Source organism: Giraffa tippelskirchi, chromosome 11, assembly GCF_054371585.1.
Source record: "Giraffa tippelskirchi isolate mGirTip1 chromosome 11, T2T-mGirTip1v1.2.pri, whole genome shotgun sequence".
Taxonomy (NCBI): domain Eukaryota; kingdom Metazoa; phylum Chordata; class Mammalia; order Artiodactyla; family Giraffidae; genus Giraffa; species Giraffa tippelskirchi.
The window spans coordinates 147672477-147700472 of NC_137285.1; the positions used below are offsets into that span (position 1 = coordinate 147672477).

A 27996-nucleotide genomic window follows, 5' to 3' on the forward strand; every position below is an offset into this window, starting at 1 on the left:
CAGGAGTTTCAGAGAGAGAAAGCACAGTAAACTCTCTCGGGAAGCACAGCAAACCCCTGTCCTTGGCACGTGTGTGTCTCATGTTTGTATCCTCCAGAGGCACATATTTAGCATTTATAAGGTTTTGCTGAATATATGAATGAAAGGATCCTGGGATGAGTTAAGTCATCCTTCACATCAGCCCCATTCCTCGTGTATTTAGCTAAGTTTTCTCTGACTTCCTTTCACAGTAGAAAAATTTTCAACATTTGAATCTATCATTCTTCATGACTCTGGAAAAAAATATACTTTAGAGTGATTGGTTATTTATTTTCTCTTTCATGTCCTGTCTCCGTTTCTAATCAACATGTGAGCCGATTTCAAAAACAGGAACAAACAAACAAACAAAAAAACATGTATGTCAGCAGGTAATGTGAGGGGGGGATAAATTGGAAGACTGGGATTGACATACACACCACTATATATAAGATAGATAATTAATAAGGACCTACTGGGTAGCATAGGGAAGCCTACTCAATACTCTGTAATGAGCTATATGAGAAAAGAATCTAAAAAAGAGGGGATATATGTATATCAGATTCACTTTAATGTACACCTGAAATTAATACAGCATTGAAAATGATCTATCTTCCAATAAGAATTTTTTAAAAACCTAATGCATCTTTCTCAGCCTGACTTTCAAAACTATTAGTTTATTTTTGCTTCAGATCATAGAGTTAAAGATTACTGAAAGTCCTTCAGAATTTAGGATTGATTTGGAGGGTATAATGCTTAGTGAATTAAGTCAGACAGAGAAAGACAAATAATGCATGATATCTCTTATATGTGGAATCTAACAAAGCAAACTAGCCAATATAACAAATATACAAAATAAATAAGCTATAAGAATATCTTGTACAGTACAAGGAACATAGGCAGTATTTTATAACTATAAGTTAAGTATAACCTTTAAAAATTTTGGATCAGTATGCTGTACCCGGAAACTTACACAAAATGGCGCATCAACTATATCTCAATTTAAAAAAAAAAATAGAAGATTGGCTCAGCAAGTAGTTGGTAACTTTAGTGCTTATGGGAAAGTTACTAGAATTTTTTACTCCTTGCCACATCCTTCTACCACTATTATTTACCCGTGTTAATTTTTTTTTATTTTTGTTATTAATATTATTGAGGTTTCTTTCCAGTTATTTTCTTGAGAGCAGCCTTCACATCCTTGTTCCGTAAACTGTAGATCAAGGGATTCAACATGGGGATGATAACAGTGTAGAACACAGAGGCCCATTTGTCTTGATCCAGGGAGTAGCTGGATGTTGGCCTCAGGTACATAAACATGACTGTGCCATAAAAAAGTGTGACGCCAGTGAGGTGAGAGCCACAGGTGGAGAAAGCCTTAAGGCGGCCTTCAGCTGAGCGCATTCTGATAACTGCAGTGAGGATGAAGGTATAGGAGAGAAAGATGATGAGGATGGTGCTGAATTCAATGAAGCCACACAGACTGAAGAGCACGATCTCGCTGATGTAGGTGTCCGAGCAAGAGAGGGCTAAGAGCGGTGGGATTTCACAGAAGAAGTGGTTGATGACGTTGGAACCACAGTAACTCAGACTGAAAGTGAGGCAAGTGTGGGCGACTAAACTCACCAAGCCAGCCAGGTAGGAGCCCAGCGTGAGAGCCACACAGACGCGCTTGGACATGAGAGCGCTGTAGTACAGGGGTCGACAGATGGCCACAAAGCGGTCATAGGCCATGGAGGCCAGGACATAGCACTCGGCATCCACGAAGCCTACGAAGCACGCAAACTGGACAGCACAGCTGGAAAAAGAGATGACTTTGCGCTTTGTTAGGAAGTCAGCCAGCATCCTGGGGGCAATGGCTGAGGAGTAGCCCAGGTCGACAAAAGAGAGGTTGCAGAGGAAAAAATACATGGGTGTGTGAAGCTGAGTGTCTATTATGATCAGGACAATCATCCCAATATTCCCCACTACACTGACCAGGTAGACCAAGAGGAAGACCACAAAAAAGATGATCTGCAGCTGAGGGTCTTGAGTGACGCCCATAAAGATAAACTCAGTCACCAGTGACTGGTTTTCTTTATCCATCTTTTCAATTTTACGTGTGCCTGGATTTGGCCTATTGTTTGAGGTGATTCTTAAAAATCCTCCCAGTAATTAGATTCAGTGATCCACAGGGCAAATCAAATGACTTTGGTGAAGATGATAGCCACGGGTTTTCTGCAGGAACTCAGTCAACATAGGAGAAGGTGTTAGTGTCTTACAGATGGCAAATCTTCTTCTCCAAAGACCTTGGTGTTCTGAGGTCATTTACCACATAGTACCAAATGTCTGACCTGATTGGTGTGAATATATGCCTAATTAATTAGTAAAGAATAGCTCTGAGTGCCCCTTCTTTATAAAACAAAGCAGACAACAAACATTAACTCTCATTGCAGATAGGCACACAAACACACACAAAAAGCTCCCAGGGTCTCAGTATATAACACATCATACCACCCCACTCCCCACACACAACACACCCACAGAAAGTAAAATACTTGGAGCCAAGGGTGAGCAATATAAGGTAAAGCAGTGAATAATGATAATTTTTAAAGGGCCAGAATGCTAACTATATGCCAGAATTTTCATTTCTTCCACACATTATGTAATTTCATCTTCATCACAGCTCTATGAAGTAGGTGCCAACATTATCTCCATCTTACATCTGAAAAGAGCAAGGCTAGATACTAAATAGCTTCCATACAATCAAGAGCCCGTAAGCAGCAGAGCTGGCTCTGCCTCTAGAATCTACTTCCATTTTGTCATCTTCCGTGTGTATATGATTTGATGGAGGTTATAGATCTTTATTTTTGTGCCCACATTTCTTTCTTTCCTCTCTTGCTTATTATTCATGGGCATGGAATTAGTTCTTTGGTTTCTCTGATCTTTAGAAGCACCCAGGATTTTGGCAAGGAGCATGACCAGGATCAAGAAACTGCTGTGTCTTTGGACGATCTTATTACCTAGCCAACAGCTTCAACTCAGTTAAGATTCAAGGATTCCTCTCTTGGGAGAATAGGGAAAGTGTTATCCATCTCTGTGGACACACAGGAGCATGCATGGGTAAGCTTCTTTCTCTCTGTTTTTATGGATATCTTGTCCATTGAAGAATTCTAAGAAGGGAGTGGGCAAGAGTAAACCAAACTAAACCAAAATATGAATTTAGAAATAAGTAGCACCCTCTATGTAAACCTGAAAGAAGTCAGACTGAATCTCTCTATTTGGTTTATTGCTCAAGAAAGACAAGAACGTAGAGTAGTATAGCGCACCTTTCACTGGGGTGTGGTCATTCACAATGGGCTTCCCAGGTGATGCTAGTGGTAGAGAACCTGCCTGTCAATGCAGGTAGATGTAAGAGACCCGGGTTCAATCCCTGGGTCTGGAAGATCCCCTAGAGGAGGGCATGGCAATCCATTCCAGTATTCTTGCTGAGAGAATCCCTCGGACAGAGGAGCCTGGCAGGATACAGTCCATGGGTTCACAGAGAGTCAAACACGACTGAAGTGACTTAGCACGTGGCATGCATACATTCGTAATAAGCTAAATCTTGGCGTGATTGATAGTAATACCTCCATCAACTAAATTAATTGTTTGAACTTGATGAATTGCTGTGAGATACAGCTTTCTTATCTGCGAAATGAATGGGGGCGAGAATGCAAACTCTATGGAGCTTTCCAGTTCTAGCAGTTTAAATTCTGACTTAGAGTGAGACATCTAAAAGCCAAACTCATGGTCTATATCTCTTTTGTAAACTTTAAGATGGCATGGACCTGATGCCAAGGAAATCCATGTCCAAAGGAGTACTGAGTAGCATAACACTCCACTCTGAACAGCTCATATTTCTTTTTAGCCCCAAACACGCTGACATGGGACTAACTCGCGTGGGTTTGTGTTTGTTTGTTTGTTTTTTACCTTTTGGGGAGATGCCTAATGTCTCCTCTTCTCTTACTGAGTTATGCTGAACAAATACTCTGAGACGAATCCCAAGATGAGCAATCACCCTCCTGCCGTCCCTGAGCCATCTGCTCATCCCACTTGTGCTTCTATTTGCAAGAAGTATTTAAGTTTCAGAGTCATCACTTCTCCCAGAGGAAATATGATGAAATGGTTTTTGCACTCACAGGAGACGCACAGATTTGATGAACTGTCGTTCCCTATGGAATTTCACTCTCTCTCCCTTCAACTTTAATGATCAAAGAAGAAAGCATGAGGGAATTTTTTTTAGCCTCTCTAGTTGTGGTAACTGAGTCGATGATGAATGCTACATGTGCTGTTTTTACTGGCCCCAAACTGCCTCCATGGTGCTATTTTGACTGTAATTTAGAAAGTTCTGCTTACTGATGCCTGAAGTCACTTCAAAGAGGATGAGACTTTCCATGCGATACAGAGTGGCCATATTTTGTTGCTGTTTAGTCACTCAGTCATGTCTGACTCTGCAACCTCATGGACTGCAGCATGCCAGGCTTCCCTGGCCTTCAATATCTCCCTGAGTTTGCTCGGACTCATGTCCTTTGAGTCAGTGAAGCCATCCAACCATCTCCTATTTAAACTCTATTTCTCTATTTAATTTGAAAGAATCTGGAATAAGAGACTGAAATTTAACAACAACAACAACAAAATCCAAATTTTTGAGATTGATCTTGTTTGAGAGCCTAGTGGATAGGAAAAGGAAAAAAAAAGGGCTGCAGAAAATTAACATTTTTTGAACATTTACTCACCAGAGATTCTGCACAGTAATTTCCATATTTGGTCAGTTGAATCTTCTGATGGTACCACGATTGCGATCAGAAAAGTCATATGCAGAAAAGTCATATCTTCGTTAGTCAGCATTACCTCTGTTTTGTGATGAATAAATGGTAGTTGCTTGTTTTTTGGACTTGACAGTCCCATGGTTCTTCATAAAAACTGTGTTACAACTTGTCGGTGGTTTCTCTTTTATGGTGCCAATCTCACATTCTCAGAAAACTCCATGGAGATCTCATTGCATCCTAACTTCTGATGGTTCTCATCTTGGTAGTAGGGAGATAAAATGCTGTCTGTTTTTTAAGATATTTATTTATTTGGCTGCACCAAGTCTTAGTTGCAGCATGTGGAATCTTTGTTGCTTCATGTGGGATCTTCCGTTGCAGTGCATGGACTCTAGTTGTGGCACCTGGGCTCAGTAGCTGAGGCCAGCTGGTTCCAGTAGCTGTGGTGGGTAGGCTTAGTTGCTCTGGGGCATGTGTGATCCTAGTTCCCTGACCAGGAATTGAACCCATGTGCCCTGAGTTGCAAGGTGGATTCTTATCCACTGGACTTCCAGGGAAGTCCCTGTCTGGTGCCTCTTTGAATGACACTTAAACTGGGTTTAGAAATTAATTATTTTCTTATTCTGAAGCTCCTTGAGGCTTTCTGCTTCACAGCTTGGGCTGACTAGGACCTACCCCCATCCTGTCCATGAGCAATTACTCCTATGTTGTTCCGTGGTCTCATTCCACCACTGTGTTGTCACCAACACAGTGACAGTTAGTGGTCCTATATCCCTTTTAGTCCTATATCCCTTCCCACTGATCTCTTAGTGCCATGTGATCTTTCTTCCAACTTCCCTCCACACTCCCGTATAATAATGAATTCACTATTAATTGAAGAAAGGTTATTTATTTACTTATTAAGTAAACTTCATTGTTTGCCAATTATGTTTCAGATTCTGTGTTGATAGGAGCCTACTGTTTTTTCCCTCTAAGGAAAGGCTAAGATTTAACCAAAATAATGCAAATACTGTCTGAATTGCTAGAGATAAAGCAATGTATCTTTTAAGCTTTTGTGTCCCCCAGGATTTAGTGCAAATTACATTCATTACATTGTACTAAAAGAAATTAATTGGGGTATCTTCTCAAAGTGACATAGATAATACAAATGATCATCATATGTTGATCAATTTATTTCAGACTCTGTATCTCTTACATGGAAGATACATTTAGGCAATGGGAAACTTGTAAGCATCAATCTAGACTACATAGGCTGATAACTATTTCTTATTCTAGACAGTAGGGAGGAGAGTCAGGGTGGGGGAAACTCTTGCTTATCAGTCAGCTATCTATCTATATGTATTTGATGCAACAATTCACATGCATTCATCCATTTATCTACAGGTTCGATCTATGAGGAGGGTGTCGGTATTCCTACATAGAAATGAAAAAGCTGAGATATAAAGAGGTTTGATGCATTATCCAAAGTCACACAGTCAGTGACAGATAGCCAGGACTGAAAGTCAGGTCAATCCTTGTTCTTGCTGCCTCCCTTTACCTCCCTGAATTAGTCCATTACCGTGATTCAGGTAGCATAATTTCCCCTATGTACCCAAAGTCCTTATACAAGGCAAGATCAGAGATTGAACTAACCTGCTCTTTTACGGATATTTTTAATGTTCTCAAGGGGACCAGACCACTAACTGTTGGGGTGACAGTAAAAGGGTGTTTAATGGGGATTAGAGGGGCTGCCCTGGTGTCTCAGTGATTAGGGATCTGCCTGCCAGCGCAGGGGACATGGGTTCGATCCCTGGTCTGGGAAGATCCCACAGGCCGTGGAACAGGAAGACCTGGTGCTGCCGCTACTAAGCCTGGGCCGCAGGACCCAGCACTCTGGAGTCTGTGAGCTACAACTACTGAAGCTCACACACCGGAGCCCGTGCGCTGCAACAAGAGGCCACCATAATGAGAAGCCTGCGTGCTGCAGTGAGAGAGTAGTCCCTGCTCGTGGCAATTAGTGAAAGTCTGACATAGCAATGAAGCAATGAGTCAAAAAAATCAAAACAGTGGTTAGGAATACTCATCTGAAAATTCATTCTATTCAGCCCCAAGTATCCCAAGGGTAAAGGAGAGGAACATGAAAGAGACATGTGATTCCCTTAGTTGCAGAGGGGAAAAAAAAGTATATTAAAATGAGATGTCATGAGGAACACAGTCCCCAGAGCCGTAAGAACAAGAAATATATCCTATTTAAAATGTCAGGATGCTTACTCCAGACTCTGGTCTAGGGACTCTCCGACGGGAAATAGCTGCAAACAGTATTACAAATACACTGCAGCAATGTATTCTATATTTTGAAATGTATTTTACATTTTAACATATTGGGATTCTTATCTTAAAGGAAAAGTAAAAATAAGAAGGACTCAGTCTCTGCTGAATGTGGGTGATTCTCTCGTGACAGGGAAGGTATAAGTGTTTCTGCTTTCTTGCCTCGGTAATGGTTGGTGTCTAAAGTCCTTTACAACTGTGTCTACTGCTTAACCTGGGACAATTGGAGGAAACTTTTCTAAAAAGATTTTATGTTTTCTTGCCTCCTGATTTTCTTTTTCTGGTGAACTTAGGCATTGGATAAGGACAAGCAAAGGAATCAAGTAGAATTCAACCAATTAAGAAAGGTAAGAAAAAAATATTAAAGTTGTGTCCCATGTAGCTTACTGATCTGAAGAAAAATTCACAATCTTGTTAATTTCTCCAATTACCCACAGACCCAAGTTCCAAGAATACTAAATGACTAAGAAAGTATGTTAAATAACTGCTCTGTCCATTTTTATCAGTACAAAATTTGTTAGTCTTTAGGAGAAAGCTAAGGAGAATAAATAATATGACTTGAATGCTTTTTTAAACACCAGAGATTTTAAGGAAATCTTACTATTATTTTCACAAACTCTTAGAAATTGAAAACACAGATGAAGAATCTCTGGACTAGATGGTTGACTGCAAACTCTCAGCTGGGGGAAAGAGTGTATTTCACAAAAACAAGAAATGTATTTGCTAAGGAAGAGCAGAAAACGAAGCATGCAATTTGCAATGCTAGATGTAAAACGAATGGTATTTTGCTAAAAGACAAATTAATGAGAGTGAGTTCTGAAAAAGGCAATTTTCAGCCACTATAATTATATTGTCTTTTTAGGAGATATACACATTTTTTCCTAATGTAGGTAAATGGATTCTAATGTATTAATACAGTTCCGACAGTTACAACATCAACATCTGTGTATATTAGTGCTCACACCTATTATTGACGAGGTCCTTATAAATGACCTCAAATGTTAAAATAAGAAGAACTGCACTGACTGGATATAAATTAGACATCTGCTGGCTGTCTCTGGGACTCTGAAGGGTAGTCACCAATCTTTTGTACCTCTCATTTCTCATGTGCAAAAAGAGGACTATAATACTGCCTATCCCAGAATTTAAATAAAATACTGCAGGAAACACACTTAACACAGAGCTTGTAGATCACAGGGAATGATTAACCTAATTTAGTACTTGTTATTTTCTACACATTGTTGCCTTTCTTTATGTGCCTAGAACACACACAAAAGTTTCTAGAACATTTTATTCTTTCTGCTATTTCTGATGGAAAAGTACTCTCACGGAAGCTTTCTTGTTGAAGATGAGAGGAAAAGACCCATTCCTTCTTTTTAATACCTGCTGAAGATGCTCTTCTGTGAGGTTCAAACAGCAAGTTTAGTCCAAGGACAAGGACCTAGGCTGCATATCTGCCCAGTGAAATCAGATGAGCGGCAGTGTAGTTCTGAGGAACAAATAATATGGCATCAAGAGACCTATGTTCTATCCAGCAGTCACCACTGATTAGCTGAGACGTTCCTGTACTTCACTGACCTCACCTAACAGAAGATTATCTTCTTAATACTCATGGGCTTATTCTTGATTATCTCCCTCTCTGAATTGTGGTGAGGCTTACATAAGATAATGGGTGCAGTGATACATTGACAATATTACAGTACTGTACAAAAATGCCAGGCTTTTTGCTTATTGGAGTACTGAGTCCCTGTCCTAATGGGAACTGAGAGGATCTGAGCATGACTAGGCACTTCTTGTACAGCGGTGTCTGTAAGAATGGAACCAGATCCTGCTACCCGTCCCCAAGCTGTGCTCAGTAGATCCTTTAACATCAATATTAGCACAGGTGCTGAGTTACTTTGTTCTTATGTTTTAAGTTGTTGTTGTTTTTTTTTTAAAGATTTATATTAATTCAGTCCAGTCACTTAGTCATGTCTGACTCTTTGTGACATGGGCTGCAGCACACCAGGCTTCCCTGTCCATCACCAACTCCTGGAGCTTGCTCAAACACATGCCCATTGAGTCGATGATGCCATCCAACCATCTCGTCCTCTGTCATCCACTTCTCCTCCTGCCTTAACTCTTTCCCAGCCTCAGGGTCTTTTCCAATGAGTCAGTTCTTCGCATCAGGTGGCCAGAGTATCGGCATTTCAGCTTCACCATCAGTCCTTCCAATGAATATTCAGGACTGATTTCCTTCCGGATTGACTGGTTTGATATCCTTGCAGTCCAAGGGACTCTGAAGAGTCTTCTCCAACCACGGTTCAAAAGCATCAATTCTTCGGTGCTCAGCTTTATATATATGCTGAGTTGCTTCATCCATGTCCAACTCTGTGCAACCCTATGGACTGTGGCATCTCCCTCATAACTCAGTTGGCAAAGAATCTGCTTGCAGTATAGGACACCTGATTTCAACTCCTGAGTTGGGAAGATCCCCCAGAGAAGGAAATGGCAACCCACTCCAGTATTCTTGCCTGGAGAATCCCAAGGACAGAGGAGCCTGGCGGGCTACAGTCCATGGGGTCACGAGAGTGGGACACAACGGAGCGACTAGGCACCCATGGACTGTAGCCCCCCAGGCTCCTCTGTCCATGGGATTCTCTAGGCAAGAATACTGGTGTGTGTTTCCATGACTTCCTCGAGGGGATCTTCCCTATCCAGGGACCGAATCCCCATCTTGTGCATCTCCTGCATTGTAGACAGATTCTTTACCGCTGAGCCACTGGGGAAGCCCGTGTATATTTGACCATGCCACATAGTATGTGGGATCTTAGTTCCCCCAGTCAGGGATCCAACCCACAACCCTTGCAGTAGAAGCATGGAATCCTAACCATTAGACTACCAGGAAATTTCACCTTATGTTTTAATTTCAGACAGTACCAAATAGCTTGCTGCTCTAAATGATAAGGGGTTTAACAGTCTGAGATATAATTCAATAACTAAGTTAGTATCATGTTATCTACTGTTTTGTAATCTAAGGCCATGGACCAGGTAAGGAATTGGAGTGGAAATAGAGAATTCCACTAGAGTAATTGGCCTAAACTTTTACTTTAAAAATTTAGGCTGGGGACATGTTTTTTTCTTTTTTCCTCTCTCTCTCCCTTCCTTCCTCCCTTCCTTCCTTTCTTCCTTCTTCCTTTTGTCCTGGATGTCACTTCATTATGCATTTCAAAGGGTAAATTACCTCCACCTGGATGACCAGGTATTAAGTTATTCCCCAGATTTAATATGGAGGCTGGAACATTCCACACGCTGCTGGGGGTGTTTCCTGTTTCTGCTGTGATCCTGTGAATCTGGGTGTCGGGAGGAGTTTTCTCTGCCCTGGCTTGTTCTATTACTGTCATCTGGGATATGAGCTTATTCTTACAACCTGATTCTCTAAAAATTGAAGGGGATTATTCAAAATGCTCAATATTTAACTGACATTTTTTTTTCCTGTAAATGCTGACACTGGAAAATTAGAGTGGGGTTGGAACCATGCTGGCTGTATGGGAATATTCTGTCTCCTGGCTTCACCATCAGAAAATTGAAATTCGTTTTGTTTTTTAATTAATTTTAATCATTTTCAATATTTTTCATTCATTCCACTAGTGCTGCTGAAGAATGGTCAGTGGCCTGAATTCATTTTGACATTTTTCTCTGGGAGATGTGCCTAAAAAGTATCCTAATATATCAATTAATTTATTTGTCGTAAATAATGAGATACATCTTACGGATAAGTTCCTGTAGTTATCCAACAAACAGTTAATGCCAGAGGTGCTCATAATTGATGGACATACGTCACTTGTTTTAAGGTCATTTGTTAATTGGCAGCACACCTAGGACTCAACACAGTGTTTTTGTGTCTTTTAATATCAAGCTTAGCACACTTTTTCCCATTTTCCACTTTATACACTGAGCTAAAATTCGCATGTCAGTAAAGAGATGTTTAAGTTCTCTCATCTATTTGTTGTTGTTTAGTTGCTAAGTCATGTCCCACCCTTTGTGACCCCATGGACTGTATCCTGCCAGTCTCATTGTCCATGGAATTTTCTAGGCCAGAGTACTGGAGCGGGTTGCCATTTCCTTCTGCAGGGGATCTTCCCCACCCAAGAATCGAACCTGAAGCTCCTCTATTGGCAAGCTTGTTTACCGCAGAGCCAGCAGGGAAGCCCAACTGGCATGTTTTCATCTGACCAAATAGCATGTTCTATCTTTTCTCTTATTGCAGCTCAAGTGGTCAGATATATGACAGAGGTGCAAACCAGGAATCAAACAGAAGTGACAGAATTTATTCTCTTAGGACTCTCAGACAATTCAGAGCTACAAGTCGTCCTCTTTGGATTGTTTCTGTTGACCTATATGGCAACCATGGTGGGTAACTTGGGGATGATTGTGTTAATTAGGGTGGATCCTTGTCTCCACACCCCCATGTACTTTTTTCTCAGCAGCCTCTCCTTTGTTGATGCCTCTTACTCTTCTTCTGTCACCCCTAAGATGCTGGTGAACCTTGTGGCTGAGAGGAAGGCCATTTCTTTTCATGGGTGTGCTGCCCAGTTCTATTTCTTTGGCTCCTTCCTGGGGACTGAGTGCTTCTTGTTAGCTATGATGGCATATGACCGCTACGCAGCCATTTGGAACCCTTTGTTGTATCCAGTTCTCATGTCTGGGAGAATTTGCTTCTTGCTAGTGGCTACCTCATTCCTAGCAGGTTTTGGAAATGCAGCCATACACACAGGAATGACTTTCAAATTGTCCTTTTGTGGCCCCAATAAGATCAATCATTTCTACTGTGATACACCACCCCTGCTCAAACTGTCTTGCTCTGATACCCGCATCAATGGCATCATGATCATGGCTTTCTCCAGTGTTAACGTCATCAGCAGTGTTATGATCGTCCTCATTTCCTACCTATGCATCCTCGTTGCCATCTTGAGGATGCCCTCATTAGAGGGCAGGCACAAAGCCTTCTCCACCTGTGCCTCTCACCTCATGGCCGTCACCATATTCTTTGGGACGATTCTCTTCATGTACTTGCGTCCTACGTCTAGCTACTCAATGGAGCAGGACAAGATTGTCTCTGTCTTTTATACGGTAGTGATCCCTGTGCTAAATCCCCTCATCTACAGTTTGAAAAATAAGGATGTGAAAGGGGCCTTAAAGAAGATCTTACAGCATCAGATACTATGAAGCCATGTTACATATCACCCTATTATGTGGAATAAGAATGTTTTCATGTTAATTGTACTGTCTAATTGCTTGAACTGTTTTTCTGTGTTAAAGTATATTGTTTAAAATGAGATGTATTCTTAATTTCCTGGTGTCCTAAATGTGTATTTATTAGCCTATAGTATGAATCAATACAGTGAAGGAAGGCAGTGTCTGGTAAAATAGCAAAATACTTGGAATTGGCTGACCTAGATTTAAATCTCAATTTCAATATTGAGCTTTTTCACTCTTAGTTGTATATATATATGTGTGACTTTGATTGGATCTTGGAAAATAGACTCTGAGACAGATGTTTGTATTTAGGAAATTTATTGGAGAGTGTTCCCAGGAACAATACTGATAAAGAAATAAGGGAAATAGGATTGGATAGAAGAAACTAATTTGTGATGAAATTGCAACAGAGTACTCAGCCCTAACCATGTGGAGATCTGGAGTTGAGATTATCCTTCTCAGAGATGCTTCAAAATGGAACAGGTATTTATACCTCCATGATAACCTGCTTTAGATATGGGTCACCCACGGGAAGCGGTCTAATTTTCAGAATGACAATGCCTTTGAGCAGGGATATTCCAAGAGTAGAGCTCAGCTATGAGGTGGCCGCTGCCAATGCCCTAGGAAGCTGGGGAAGTGAATACTTCCACACTGAAAGTCCAATCTGGGTAGTATATCACAGCATCTATTATAAATAGTAACACTCTTCCATTTACATGGATGTCAAGAGTACCAAATACTATAGAAGAAAGTCTTAGCTGTTTAATAATATGGGTGCCATAGCAATAATGGGGGATATAGTTTACTGACTTTGTGAATTAACTGAAATATTTTGGAGTGTAGTAATCTCAAAGTCAAAGTGTTTTAACTTTTTATCTGTAGCCCAGCCAAAGTTTCACATAATTTTCAATAAACATTTATCAAACACGATTATCTATTTATTGCTCATTATAGTGGGGTCAGGGCTGTCAGTGTTGGAACAACAGGGAAAAAACTGTCTTTCATGAGATGACATGTTGAAGAAAGACTAAGGAATGATTTGGAATCAGCTAAATGTCTGTTTCCTACTTTTTTCCATCCCACTCTCCACTACAGACCAGAAGGTGGAACACCAATGTTCCAAATGAGACCCCTTCATTCCCAAAAGGTTTGTTAGAGACCACAAAGGAGGAGAGAACTCATCCTATCCCTCTGGAACAGCCCTCCAATCTCCTGTTAATTCCACTTTTAAGTATTAACCAACATTTCTCTCAAAGACATTAGTGGAAAAATGTATTCAGCAGGTAACGCATGCTGAAGATATACCATGTGAGAAAACAAAGCTCTTGATTTCATGAAACTTGTTTTTGAGTGAGGAAGACTTTATTGTCAACAGCAAACTGTGCATGCATGTGTGCATGGGCATTTGTTCCTGTTTGGGTGGGATGCATGTGTGTGACACGGATAAGAGTTGTGCTTTAAAGAAATTAAAGCGGGAGAACAGGGTCGTATGGGAGTAGAGCGACCTGTGGGAATAACATTTGAGCAAGTCCTGCGCGGGAATAACATCGCATGAATGTCTGTGGTGAACACAGAGGCCCTGAGGCAAGATCCTCCTTGGTTTGTTAAAAGAATAGTAAGGGAACAAGTATACACAGAACAGAGGGAGCACATAAAAAGAGGGAAAAAACTGCAATCAGGAAGGTGTTTGGGGAGTGATGGATCAATTGGAGTAGGTTATGGTAACTCACTCCAGCAAGACCTAATACATTTTATATCATTTAATTTAATTCAATGTTATTCACAATGGAGTCTTAAGACCATAAAAGAGATTTTGTACTTCAAATGCCTAACGTATTCACGAAGGTGTAAGTGATTCCCTAGGGAGAAAATAGTTCATTATCTCAGTGAAAAATAAGTGGATGTCTTAATTTTGGGTTAGTATATTTCAGGCTTTCTTTTTTTAGTGTTTTGCAAAGATGATTAAATCTCAAGAGCATCATCACAACTTTAATAATCTGACCCTCAGCCTCAAATTCAGAAGCAGCATCTTATACTCTTTGTTGAATTAATTAACCATATCTTAAGTCTGTCACAGCTGAGTTCCTTATGCCACTTCCATTTTCATCAAAGCTATAAATTTCACGCTGTAAGGAAAAAAAATTGTATTCCTCCAAAAACCAATAAATAAAACTAAACTTATAAACACCACTACTTTCAGTGAGTATGTCTTAAGGATAGCAGGTAAGATGATTTAATTTATCTCTAAGTGGTCAGATATAGAAAGCTTCAAAGAGGATTCAAAAAGCATTCAAGGAATTAAGACTAAACCTCTCAGTGCCCTGTGACAACCTGGAGGGATAGGGTTGGCAGGGAGGGAGGTTCAGGATGGAGGGGATATGGCCAGGTTCATATTGATGTAGGCAAAAACCATCACAATATTGTAAAGTAATTATCCTCCAATTAAGATAAATAAATAAAAAATTTAAAAACACTAAATCTCTAAATTGCAATATGTCTGAAACACTGAATTTAAGGTTAGCAACTAAATTAGCACAATTTTTTTTTTTAGAAGAAAGGGGATGACTAAACGAGATGAGGATTTTATAGAATATTCAGCCTTTGCATGCACATATAAACACACATGTACACATGCATCTCTCTGTGTATATATGTATATTTGTGTGTGTGTATGAAGCAGGGGAATTTAATTAATTTTGTGCAGAAAGAGTGCCAAAGCACTTGGCATATTTAATACACCGTGTAGTACATTAAATAAAATTATTTTATGCTCTTATATGCACACTTTGAGAAACTACTGCAATTGTCAGCCTTTATCTATCTATGTATATATCTATAATACATAAACATATGTAAACACATACACACATATAAGATCATATAGAATATAATTCCATTTATATCATATATATATAATGTATATATATTTATTTATATGTATAAAGTGCAGGTCTACAAAATGGCTGTGAATTTTTTTAGGTGGTATTTTACAGGGTGGAATTTAACTGATTTTAGAGACATAATGGTCAGTTAAAGGACTATTGTGGTAATGTAGGTGAAAGATGATTTTGGCTTGAGCCTTAATGGTAGAAATAAAGATGGAAGGAGATAGCAGGTTTGTTGGTGTAGATATTTTGAACACAGAGATAACATAATTACCTGATAGACTGGTTACATAGTGTGTGTATATTTTTATTGAACACACGGAAGTGGAGAGTCGTCACTGACTTGAGACAGAGAATGTTATGTTTGGGAAAATTAAAGGGAGACATGAGCAAATCAGCTTTGAGTCAGGTTGAGCCATTATTTGATATTAATATGAAAGTGTGAGTAAGTGATTGCATTATAAGTCTGGGGTATGGGAAAGAGGTCAGGGCTGGAATAAATTCAGGAGTTGTAAATATATAGATAGTATTTATAGTCATGAGACTGAATAAAATCATGAAGGTAGAGTGTAAATAGGAAAAAAATTAGAAGAGGATCACGAAATGAGTTCTGAGCTGCTCCGATTTTAACCGTCAGAGAAAGAGGGATAAACAAAGAAGGCTGAGCAGGAGCAACCCATGTGGTAGGAGGAAAACTCAGAATGCTGTGTCCTGGAAGACAAGAGATGATAGTTTTTCAAGGAGTAGTTAGCAATTAACTCTGCCAAATATTATTGATAGATCAAAAAGATGAAGGTTGAGACTTGACCACTGAATTTGGCAGCATAGAGAACCCTGACAACCTTGACAAGAACAATTTCTGTGGAGTGATGGAGTGAAAATTTGATCAGAGTGGGCTTAAAAGAAAACAGGAGAAAAATCGAACTGAATTGAGGAAGTATTATATATCCAACTATGCCATACATTTCATTGCTAAAGAGAATGCAAAGGAACTGGATGATAGACAGTGAAGGCAAAAAGATCAATGGAGGAGGTGAAAAACTTTGGGAGGTAAGGTAAGATATAGACAAGCAGGGGTTGATTATCAGCAACTTCACACACACATGGACAAATGCTCATTTTAAAATAAAATTTGCTGAGTTTACTTAAGAAATCTTTTTGTTGTTCTGCAGTTAAAAAAAAATAAAAAGCCTTAATATACATGTTCTTTGGATACTTTAGAAGTAATTTTACAGTAGAGAATAAACTGTTTGATTTTCTTTTATTTTGCATAATTTATATCCCTGATTTCTTTCTTATCTCAGCAAGCAAATCATCCATTCTGAGACAAAGGGATGAGCAATCATTCGACAGTGACTGAATTTATTCTTCTGGGGTTCAGCGATCATCCAGGGCTACAGAGTCTTCTTTTTGTGGTATTCCTAGTCATCTACATGATCACTGTGTTTGGAAATCTTGGCATGATCCTGTTGATCAGGACTGACTCACATCTCCACACTCCAATGTATTTTTTCCTTAGTAACCTGTCCCTTGTTGACTTCTGTTACTCTTCTGTCATTGGCCCTAAAATGCTCGTGAATTTCTGGGCAGAGAACCCAGTCATTTCATTCAATGACTGTGCCACTCAGTTCTTCTTTTTTGGTTCCTTTGCTGGCATTGAGGGATTCCTGTTGGCCGTGATGGCCTATGACCGTTACGTGGCCATCTGCAAACCTCTCCTTTACACGGTCACTATGTCCCCCCAACTGAACGTCGTGCTGGTGTTGGCCACATACCTCGCCGGCTTCATAAATGCCACCGTTCACACGGGCCTCACCTTCCAGCTGTCTTTCTGCCACTCCGGTGTCATCAACCACTTTTTCTGTGACATTCCACCCCTCCTGAAACTCGCTTGTTCTGACACTCGTGTCAATGAAGCTGTCATTTTTGCTTTTGCCAGTTTTAACGAACTGAGCTGCCTCCTGACTATTCTCATTTCTTATCTCTACATCCTCACTGCCATCTTGAGGATCCATTCTGCTGAGGGGAGGCACAAAACCCTCTCCACCTGCGCGTCCCACCTGATGGTCGTCACCATCTTCTCTGGCACAATCCTGTTCATGTATCTGCGCCCCAGCTCCAGCTACTCAATGGACCAAGAGAAAGTGGTGTCTGTGTTTTATACGTTGGTCATCCCCGTGTTAAATCCTCTCATCTGTAGTCTGAGAAACAAGGAGGTCAAAACTGCCTTTGGCAAAATTTTTAAAACATCTTTTTGCTTCTGTACTTAGAATTGCCAAAGCGTGGGCTTCTGGGACTCAGAGGGAACTTAGAAATGGCCAGATCCACACGTGTTCACTCTGGCTCCAGGTCATTCCGTCATGAGGCTCCTTCTCTTGTTTCTGCTTTTTTTTCTAATAGTGGAATTGGACCAAATAGTCCAAGCATCCTGGGGAATATGATTGCTATATATAAATACCACTTATTCCACAGAACCTATGTGCTTGAAAATAACCAATTATCACAGTTCAACTCCCTATTTAGGAGCATAAAACTCAAAATAGGCATACCTGAAATATATTATAGGCTTTGTTCCAGACCACTGCAGTAAGTGAATGGCATAAAAAAGCAAATTACACAATTTTTTGGTTTCCTAGTGCATGGAACAGTTATATTTATATTATATTATAGTCTATTAAGTATGCAACAGCATTATGTCTAAAGTGTGTATATTTTAATTAAAATGCTTTATTAAAATATGGCCTTCAGTGAGTTACAATCTTTTTACTGGTGAAGGGTATTGCCTTACTGCTGATGACTGCTGACTGATCAGAGTGGCAGTTGCTCAAAATTTGGGTTGTGCTGACAATTTCTTAAAATGCAGCAATGAAGTTTGCCACATCAACTGACATCTTCAGAAAAGATTTGCCTGTAGCATGTAGTGCTGTTCCGCAGCATTTTACCCACAGCAGAACTTTGAAAGTTCGAGCTGATACTCTCAAAGGCTGCCACTGCTTTATCCATTAAGTTTATGTAAGATTCTAAATCCTTTGTTGTCATGTCAACAATCTGTACAACGTTTTTCACCAGGAGTGATTCCATCTCAAGAAACGATTTGCTTTGCACATCCACAAGAAGCAAGTCCTCATCCATTAAAATTTTATCCTGAGATTGCAGCAATTCAGTCACATCTTCAATCTCTACTTCTAATCAAGTTCTCTTACTATTTCCACTATATCTGCAGCTACTTGCTCCACTGAGATTTTGAACTCCTCAAAGTCATTGATGGAGGTGGGATACAACTTTCCCCAAATCCTGTTAATGTTAGTATTTTTGCATCTTCCACATGGATCATGAATGTTCTTAATGGCATTCACAACAATGAATCCATTCTGGAAGCTTTCAATTTCCTTTGCCCAGACATCAAAGAAATCACTATCTACAACAGACATAGCCTTACAAAACATATTTTTAAAATAATAACATCTGAAAGTTGAAATGACACCTTGATCTATAGGCTGCAGAATGGATGGGGAATGTGATTGCTCTGTTGTGTTAGCAGGCATAAAAACAGCACATATCTTGTTGTACATCTTCGTTAGAACTCTTGGGTGACCAGGTGCATTGTCAATAAGTCATAGTACTTTAAAAAGAAATCTTTTTTCTTCCTTTTGTTTTATTTTATTTTTTCTGAGCAGTAGATCTCAACAGTGAGCTTAAAATATTTAGTGAACCATGCTTCTCAGGTGGCACTGGTGGTAAAGAACTTGCCTGTCAATGCAGGAGATATAAGAGACATAGGTTCGATCCCTGGGTCGGGAAGATTCCCCTGGAGTAGGCACGGCAACCCACTCCAGTATTCCTGCCTGGAGAATCCCATGGACAGAGGAAGCCTGGGAGGCGACAGTCCGTAGTGTAGCAGAGAGTTGGACACGACTGAAGCGACTTAGCAGCAGCAGCATGTTGTAAACAGATGTGCTGTCATCTACACTGTTGTTTTATTTATAGAGCAGAGGCAGAGTAGATTTAGCATACTTCTTAAGGCCCTAGAAGGAGAAGGCAATGGCGACCCACTCCAGTGTTCTTGCCTGAAGAATCCCAGGGACGGGGGAGCCTGGTGGGCTGCCATCTATGGGATCGCACAGAGTCAGACATGACTGAAGTGACTTAGCAGTAAGGCCCTAGAATGTTCAAAGTGGTGAATGAGCATCTGCTTCAGTTAAAGCCTGGAGCTACATTAGCTCCTAACAAGAAAGTCAGTCAGTCCTTTGAAGGTTTGACGTGAGGCAAACCCTGTCCTTTGAAACTTTCATCAGCTGAGTGCTCAAGAGCGATTGGTATTAAATACATCCTTTTAATTCTGATGCAGTTCAGTTTATAAATTTTACTATGGTAGCTACTTTTTTGACATCATGATCTATAAACTCCTCACTCGTTCTATAACCGAGAGCAGCCCCACCCCCACATCACTTGTTCCTTTAGCTCTGAATTATATGCTCGGTTGCCTGTGCGTAGTCATGTTGAACCTGCCCCTTTTTGTAAATGAATTTGCATACAGTCTGAAACATACATAACAGCTCCTTTTTAAAACCCTGATGTTTAAAGGTACAAAGCGTGTAACAGCTGTCTTGCTGGAGGGCGACATGAGCGTTGTGAGCAGATCCGTGTGGATTCCTCACTGAAAAGTTTGCGAAAACCAGCCACAGCCCTTTCCCGTTTATTGTTAAAGAAGCCGGAAGTCTCCCTCTGTGAAGACGATTCTTTGGAGCACTAGCCTGCCATCTTCTCTGTTGCTGGCTTTCCTAATCAACTCACTGTCCTTGTACCAACAACTCCTCTCTCCATGTATTGTCCTACTGTGCAGCAAGCAGTACAAGCTTAGGCTGGGTAACGTTCTGGGTCCCAGACAGAAATTTTGCCCTATATTGTTCTCTAAAGATTTTCTGTCTTACATTTTGCATTTTTCTACTTTTAATTAATTTGATTTACAAAAGGTTTAGATAAACATTATTTGTAGTCTGTTTCCCTTATGAATGTCTAATTCATCTACCCCATTTTGAAATAGGCTGTCTTTCTTTTATTGAATTACTTTTGCACATTCATAAAGAATTCATCAGACTGCAAGGTCTACTTGTGAGTTTTTGATTCTGTTCTGTTGATTTATATGGCCATCTCTCCACCAGTACCAACAGTTTTTATTTCTATAGCTACATAGTAAGATAGTAAGTCTTAGCACAACAAGGAGTGGTCATTCTTTATTATTCTACATTTTAACATGTGTTGGGCTTCCCTGGGAGCTCAGATGGTTAAGAATCTGCCTGCAATGCAGGAGACCAGGGTTCAATTCCTGGGTCGGGAAGATCCCCTGGAGAAGGGAATGGCAACCCACTCCCGTATTCTTGCCTGGAAAACTCCATGGACAGAGAAGCCTGGTGGGCTACAGTCCACGAGGTCACAAGGTCGCACTTCAGATTTAGTTATTCTAGGTCCTTGGTCTGTCATACATATTGTAAAATAAACTCATTTGTGTCTATAGAATATCTGCTGAAACTTCACAGACTTTGCATTAAATCTATAGATCACTTTAGAGAGAACTAGGATCTTTACCACATTTAGTCTTTCAACTGTAAACTGAGTATGTTTAACATCTCATTCTGAACATCTTTGATTTTGTTAATCAGTATTTTGTACTTTTCAGTATACAGATATTCTTAATTTTTTTCTTCGTTCCACAAAAGTATTTCACTACACTTGGGTGATTTCCATGTTTGCTTCGTTTTTAACCTAAGTATTTCATTTTACTTGAGGTGAACTAAATGATACGTATTTAAATTTATTTTTTTAATATTAAACTTTTGATACTTTTCAGGGATTAAATAATCACCGATGCATTATTATTTATACATATTGTTAGATTAAATCTGTTCAATTTTTGTTTAGAATTTTTGAATATCTATTAAGACTGGTATTTTTTTCTTAATACCTTTTCCTGTTTTTTATACTATTGGAAAGCATTGCTTAAAAAGCTGGAAAATGCAATATGTTTTTTTGTTGTTTTCTGAAAGAAAAGAAGAAAATCAGTTACTTCTTTTTCCTCAATATCAAGTAGTCAATGCACAACAACCTGATTTGGTGTTTGAGGGAGTTATTTTTAATATACATTTCTATCTGAAATAATCCTTATTCTGCAATTTGTTGTAAAGTGTTTCTTAGTGTACATACATGAATACATACATACATTTATATATATGTTTAAATTACACCTCATATTTCTGACTTAAAACTCAGATTGCTGTTTCAAATACAATAGTAGGGTTGTTAAAGATTCTTTTGTATTTATCTTTCTCTAATATTCTAGTGATCTTAGCAGCAGCAGCAGCTTATGTGTAGGTATCTGAATCCTTTTATTTTTCCTAAAATAAATATGCAAATGACTCAGTAGCATTTATTGAAAATATATTTCCTTCTCAGTTGTAGATCAGAACATGGTGACAAGACAGTGGGTCAAGCGTTCATGCCACTCACTGAAGACTCAAATGGGAAAATACGCGTATTCACTCACGGCTGAATTCATGCCATCTAAATCCATTAGATAAACCAGTTAATTTACTACTGAAGTCTATTAGCTGTTTCCATATTAAATTAGCTTAAAACACCAAATCATTGGTTAAAATCAATTTCCTTCTCCCATACAATAGCATGACCTACTGTATCCACGTGCAGATACCTGGAATAGGATATCAGCATTCTAGTTACTTTCAGTAACTGTGTAAAATGATTTGCTATAATTTGTTTATCTATAGAATGAAATCATTAATATTGATTTTACAAAGTGGAGTAAATCAAAATTGATTTACAAATATTATAACATAAAATACACTAATAAAACTGAATATTCAAAATGATGTTAAACAGATAATGCTAAATTAGGCTGGTCCTACCGAGTAGCCACCTCTTAGACTGTAACATTTTATGAGCTATTCCCAAATTCTTTCTAACTCTTTTAGCCCTTCTTAGGTGTATCCAAAAGAATAATCAAGAAAAAACACAATGTAATGCAAAATAATGGAGAAATACATTTGAATGAAATATGTTGTCATATAATAATTTAATCATGGCCCATCTTTCTTTAAGATTATCTTTGCTATTTTTGGTGTTTTCACTTTCTGAATAAATTTTAACAAACAAAGTGTCAGTATCTTGTAAGTGTAGATCAGTATATTTTCTGTCTGTATCTATTGGTGTAACTTTTTTTCTCATTTGCTCCCTTCCCTTCCCCTCCTCTCCCTTCCCTTTCCACTCTTCTTGCATTGCTGTGTATAATATATTGCATTAACAGCATAGAAAGTGCCCTTATATAATGACCCATAACATCAGATTGTTTTTATTTAACATCTATAATGACTACATTTGCTGAAAACATGCTATTGCTTACCTTCCAGTACCCACTATTACTTAGGAAAGGAACTGCTGGATCATAGAGAATGCACATACTAAAATTTAGTGTTTACTTATTTTCCCAGTCTTTATAGCAACATACACCTACTCGGGCAACTGAAAGGGGTTTAATTTCTTCACATTCTCATCAAAATTTCTAACTGTTCAAAGAAACTTGAGTTTTGGTCATCTTGCCAAATGTGCAGTGATATGACTGTGTAGACTTGACTTGCATTTAGCTAATGATCAGGGATGTTTCTGAACACATTTATATGTTTTTGGATATTTTGATGTACCCTTTTGTGAAGCAGTTCTTCAGATATCTTGCTCTCTTTCCCTCCAATGGTTTGTCTAGATCGTACTGATTTTAGGAATTAGGAAATCTGTTCTATTTTTACTTTTTTTTTTTTTTTTACAAATTATTGATATCAGTACTTTGTAGGGAGCACTTGTTTCAAATGTTCTCTCAAGATTTCCTTTTCACTCTCCTATGGTGTATTTTAATAATTTTGTACAGAGTATTATTTTTCTATCATTTGGAGTTATTATTTTTTGTCACTTGCTTAAGTAGTCTTTGTTTATCCCAAATCATGAATGTATTTATTTTTCATCAAGAAACTTTGTGATTTTAACAATTGTATTATTTTTTACTAAGCAAGTAAATGACTTAAATGTCCACAGTTTATGTAGAAAGCCTAATTGAACTAGGTCAATTTACTAAAAACATCTTCTTTCCTCACTACATTTCAGTTGAGTTTTTGCTTAAAATCAGGTGAAATTGTACACGTGAGCTTATTTTGGGGCTCTATTTTCATTTAGTTTATTGGTCTTTCTGTTCAAAATTTCACTGATGGCATCCTCTTTGAAAATAATTTGGCTTTAAAAAGGCGTTGATCTCTGTTATCGGTCGTCCTCTGGGCTCTTTCTTCTCCCAACATACTCTCCTGGCTACTCCAGATCTTGTGCATTTCTATGTAAATTTTGATGCCAACTTAAGTCTTAAAAATGGAATTTTGATTGCTCTTGCATTAAATATATAGAAAAATTTAGGGAGAACTGATTTCATCATATTTAGTTCTTTCAGCCATTGAACATGGCACATTGCTGCTTTTATGTTTACTTTAATATTTTACTAATGTGTTTGTAGTTCCTAGCAATGAACTCCCTCAAATCATTCATTAGTTTTCCCTAAGTATTTTACAGACTTTTTCTGGTGTAATGAAGTGTTGAAAATTTTGCTTTTGTCTGTTTTATGCTTGCATATAGCAAAATAACTATTTTTGTATGCTGACATTATAACCATCAACCTGGTAAAATTCACTTCTTCTAATATTTTAGCTTGAAATTTATTTTTAGAGTTTTAATTAACACATATCTACTTGAGAATAACTGCCCTTTTATTTTTGTTTCCCCAAGCTTAAAAATGTTTGTTTCACAATTTGACAGAAATTTGAGATGGCAGCAACCATAAAGGGGATGTGGTAATGTTTCGTTGAGGCAAATATTTTTGATGTATTGCTCACTGTTGTGCTCGCCAGCAAAAGAACACTAACTGCCATCTTCTACTTGTCAGGATGCCAGTATGATGGGCACTCATATTTAAATGTTGTCTAACACACACACAAAAAACATTTTATTAAAAGACACAAGAATGTCTTTAAAAAAATATTTAATGATAGATGTAATTAAAAAAAAAAAAAGAAAAGGACTTCCCTTCAACTGAAACACAAACACTTGGCAAAGTGAGAACTGGAGAGTGAGATCTGGACTTGAGTCTCTTGCACTGAAACGAGGTTAAACCAAAGTTAACACCAGAAGAATGATCACAACTTGAACATCTATAGTTGACACAAGAAAAACCATTTCTAGTTTGCATGATTTTCACACATTACGGCTTTTGAGTAGTTTGTCACAGTTGTCTATAATCTAATTTATCATGCATGCCTTCTATATTTACTTTTAAATGGGAATTTTACAGAGATTTTTCCACATCCTATGCAGAGCGCCTTTTACTTCTTTGTTCCTCAAGCTGTAGATCATAGGGTTCAGCATGGGTATGACCAAAGTGAAAAATACAGAGGCCATTTTGTCAGTATCAAAAGAGTGGCTGGACCTGGGCTGCATATACATAAAGGCTAGAGTGGCATATAATACAACTACCACTGTCAGGTGAGAGCCACAGGTGGAGAAAGCCTTCTGCCTGCCCTGTGCCGTGTTCATTTTTAGGATGGCCTTAAGGATCAGTATGTAAGACACAAGGACTATCAGAAAAGATGAAACCAAATTGAACACTGAACAGATGAGTATGAACAGCTCAATTTCCCACGTGCTTGAGCACAGCAAAGTTAGCAAGGGGAGACTGTCGCCGTAGAAATGACTAATGATGTTACAGCCACAGAAGGATGAAATAAATATCTTGATGGTGGTTATCAGAGAAATGGAGGCACTGTAAACATAGGGGACTGCGACCAGCACCCAGCATACTCTCGGTGACATGACTACTGTGTACAGCAGGGGGTTGCAGATGGCCACGTACCGGTCATAGGCCATCGCCGACAGGATGAAAAGTTCACTGATGATGAACAAGATGAAGAAAGTCAGCTGCGTAGCACACCAACGATAGGAGATCGTGTTTTGATCAGCTACGAAATTTACCAGCATTTTGGGTCCCACAGATGTGGAATAGCCAAGGTCGATGAAAGCCAGGTTTCTGAGAAAGAAGTACATGGGTGTCTGTAGCTTGGAGTCCACCTTGGTGAGAACGATCATGCCCAAGTTTCCCACCGCCGACACTGCGTAGATGGTGAGGAAGAGCACAAAGAAGGGGGTCTGCAGCTCAGGCCGGTCTGTGATTCCCGTGAGGATGAATTCACCAGGCATTGTTTGATTTTGTTTGTCCATCCAGGCCATCAAGGAAAATAACTGTGGGAAGAACCGTAGGAATAGACATTGGGGTTTAGAAGATACCATCTGATAAAAGTTTAGTATGCAAAACTTATGTGCAAGACGAATCTAATTATTTTCGATGGAGTGATTTAAAACAAGACTCACCTCCATCACTGAACCTGGAACCAAATTTAGGAACCATTGTAAGGTAAGATGGACTTCCCTGGTGGCACAGCGATACAGAATCTGCCTGCAATGCAGGAGACGCGGTTTGATCCTGGAAGATCCCCTGGAGAAGGAAATGGCAACCCACTCCACTCTCCTTGGCTGGGAAACCCCATGGACAGAGGAGCCTGGCAGACTACAGCCTATGTAGTTGCAAAGAGTTGGACACAACTAAACCACCACCACCACCATCATAACCTAAGATATGTAGTAGTCATTTTAATTTTTGTGTCATGTACGGGCTCTCATTACAAGGTATACACAGTTCCTTTGTGGCTCTGTTAACAAAATACCATTATAAATATTTGGCCACAGTGGGAATCCTGATTTTTTTTCAAAAATGCTTTTCAGTTAAAATACATATAATTGGTAAAAATATATCAAATTTTAGAAAGAATCATAATAAAAAGTAACAGTCCTTTCTTTCTTTCCCTTGGAACCTCAGTCCCAGTCTCTGAAGAAAACTATTACTAACTTATTTAATAGACTTTAATTTACTTCTCTTTAGTGTAACTCCACACATTCAAACGTTATTTTCATTACAATATTCATTTTTTAAAAAATTGTATTAAATTGATTATCTCCATAGAAAATGGTGAAATTGAATCTTTAGCTCGTCCATATAAAAATCAGTCACAGACTGGTAAAGAACTTGGTATTAAAAGAAAAATTTTAAACTTACAGTGCTGAAACTGAAGCTCCAATACTTTGGCCACCTGATGTGAAGAACCAACTCATTGGTAAAGACTGGGAAGGACTGAAGGCCAAAAAGAAGGGGCAGCAAGAGATGAGATGGTTAGATGGCATCACCTACTCAGTGTACATGAATCTGAGCAAACTATGGGAGATAGTGAAGGACAGAAGAGCCTGGCTACAGTCCTTGGGGTTGCAAAGAGTAGAACACGACTTACGGACTGAGCAATAGCAACTTAAAAACTAGATCTTCTGGATGTCACTAAGTAAGTATAAGTTTCAAGAAAATCAGAATATAAGTTTGTTTAATTTGGCAGATTACATGTGCACCATACAATTTATTATTTCCAAAAATCTATTCACAATATTAACAAATTATTTACAAAAAAAGGTAAAAAGCAAACATCCATTAGCAGCAACCTAACAAGAAAGAGGGAAAAATCTAGGGCCTTTTGCTACAACAGTTATACTCAAGGAAAATAATTTTTCTGCAGAAGCTTGTATATTGTGGCAAATTTCATCCAAATTAGGTTGTACTTGACAGATCCTTGGAGTTCTGAAACTCAAAAGAGTTTTTTTTTTTTTAATTTTAAAATTCTCTTTATTAAAGCAGTTTGAGATAAAGTCCCTTAGTATTGAAAACAAGACAAGCTTTTAATTCATGGGCATATTTATGACTTGGAGGAGTTTGGCTTCCTAACTGTGAAAGTGACACTCAAGTTAACCTTATGTGTCTGGGTCTTCATATGATGGATGAAAGAGCAGGATGGTTTATTTGTAGTTAGAGGGCTCCTCAGATATAATCAGAGGAATATTTACTTCTCTATATAACAACAACCTCTCATTTTATTATTATTATTATTTAAGCAGAGACATTACTTTGCCAACAAAAGTCCGTCTAGTCAAGGCTATGGTTTTTCCAGTGGTCATGTATGGATGTGAGAGTTGGACGGTGAAGAAAGCTGAGCACCACAGAATTGATGCTTTTGAACTGTGGTGTTGGAGAAGACTCTTGAGAGTCCCTTGGACAGCAAGGAGATCCAATCAATCCATCCTAAAGGAGATCCATCCTGGGTGTTCATTGGAAGGACTGATGTTGAAGCTAAAACTCCAATACTTTGGCCACCTCATGTGAAGAGTTGACTCATTTGAAAAGACCCTAATGCTGGGTAGGATTGGGGGCAGGAGGAGAAGGGGACGACAGAGGATGAGATGGTTGGATGGCATCACCAACTCGATGGACATGGGTTTGGGTGGACTCCGGGAGTTGGTGATGGACAGAGAGGCCTGGCGTGCTGTGATTCATGGGGTTGCAGACTCAGACACGACTGAGCAACTGAACTGAACTGAACTGAACTGATATATTTTCATCTGATTCTACCCCCATCACCCCTACCCAAGCATCAAAGCACCAATTGGAAAAAGAAACAGGAAAAGTGAGCAATAAGACTGACTCTTCTCTGATAGAAGCACAAACTTCAGAGTTTTACCAGGACTTGGGGAATGAGTGGATGCAAAACCCATTAATTAATATCTTATGCAAACTC

General features: G+C 39.0%; 4 protein-coding genes and 1 long non-coding RNA gene across 5 annotated transcripts; 3 read left to right on the forward strand and 2 right to left on the reverse strand.

Moving 5' to 3' along the window:
- Window positions 1–369: 369 nt before the first annotated feature.
- LOC145525544 (uncharacterized) lies at window positions 370–27996 on the forward strand. The gene is made up of 6 exons (XR_014068276.1): window positions 370–407; window positions 2943–3114; window positions 7400–7453; window positions 12657–12827; window positions 26441–26715; window positions 27317–27996. It is a non-coding gene; the product is annotated as an uncharacterized LOC145525544 (long non-coding RNA).
- LOC145525540 (olfactory receptor 5AR1) lies at window positions 1043–2097 on the reverse strand. Its single transcript, XM_081538894.1, has one exon. It carries the CDS (start codon window positions 2095–2097, stop codon window positions 1165–1167), a length of 933 nt encoding a protein of 310 aa, XP_081395020.1. The 3' UTR covers window positions 1043–1164.
- Window positions 11367–12366, forward strand: LOC145525542 (olfactory receptor 5AP2). The gene has a single exon (XM_081538895.1). The coding sequence runs from the start codon at window positions 11373–11375 to the stop codon at window positions 12312–12314; it is 942 nt and encodes a 313-aa protein (XP_081395021.1). The 5' UTR covers window positions 11367–11372; the 3' UTR covers window positions 12315–12366.
- Window positions 16564–17499, forward strand: LOC145526645 (olfactory receptor 5AP2-like). The gene has a single exon (XM_081542851.1). It carries the CDS (start codon window positions 16564–16566, stop codon window positions 17497–17499), a length of 936 nt encoding a protein of 311 aa, XP_081398977.1.
- LOC145525532 (olfactory receptor 8K3-like) lies at window positions 24605–25555 on the reverse strand. The gene has a single exon (XM_081538865.1). The coding sequence runs from the start codon at window positions 25553–25555 to the stop codon at window positions 24605–24607; it is 951 nt and encodes a 316-aa protein (XP_081394991.1).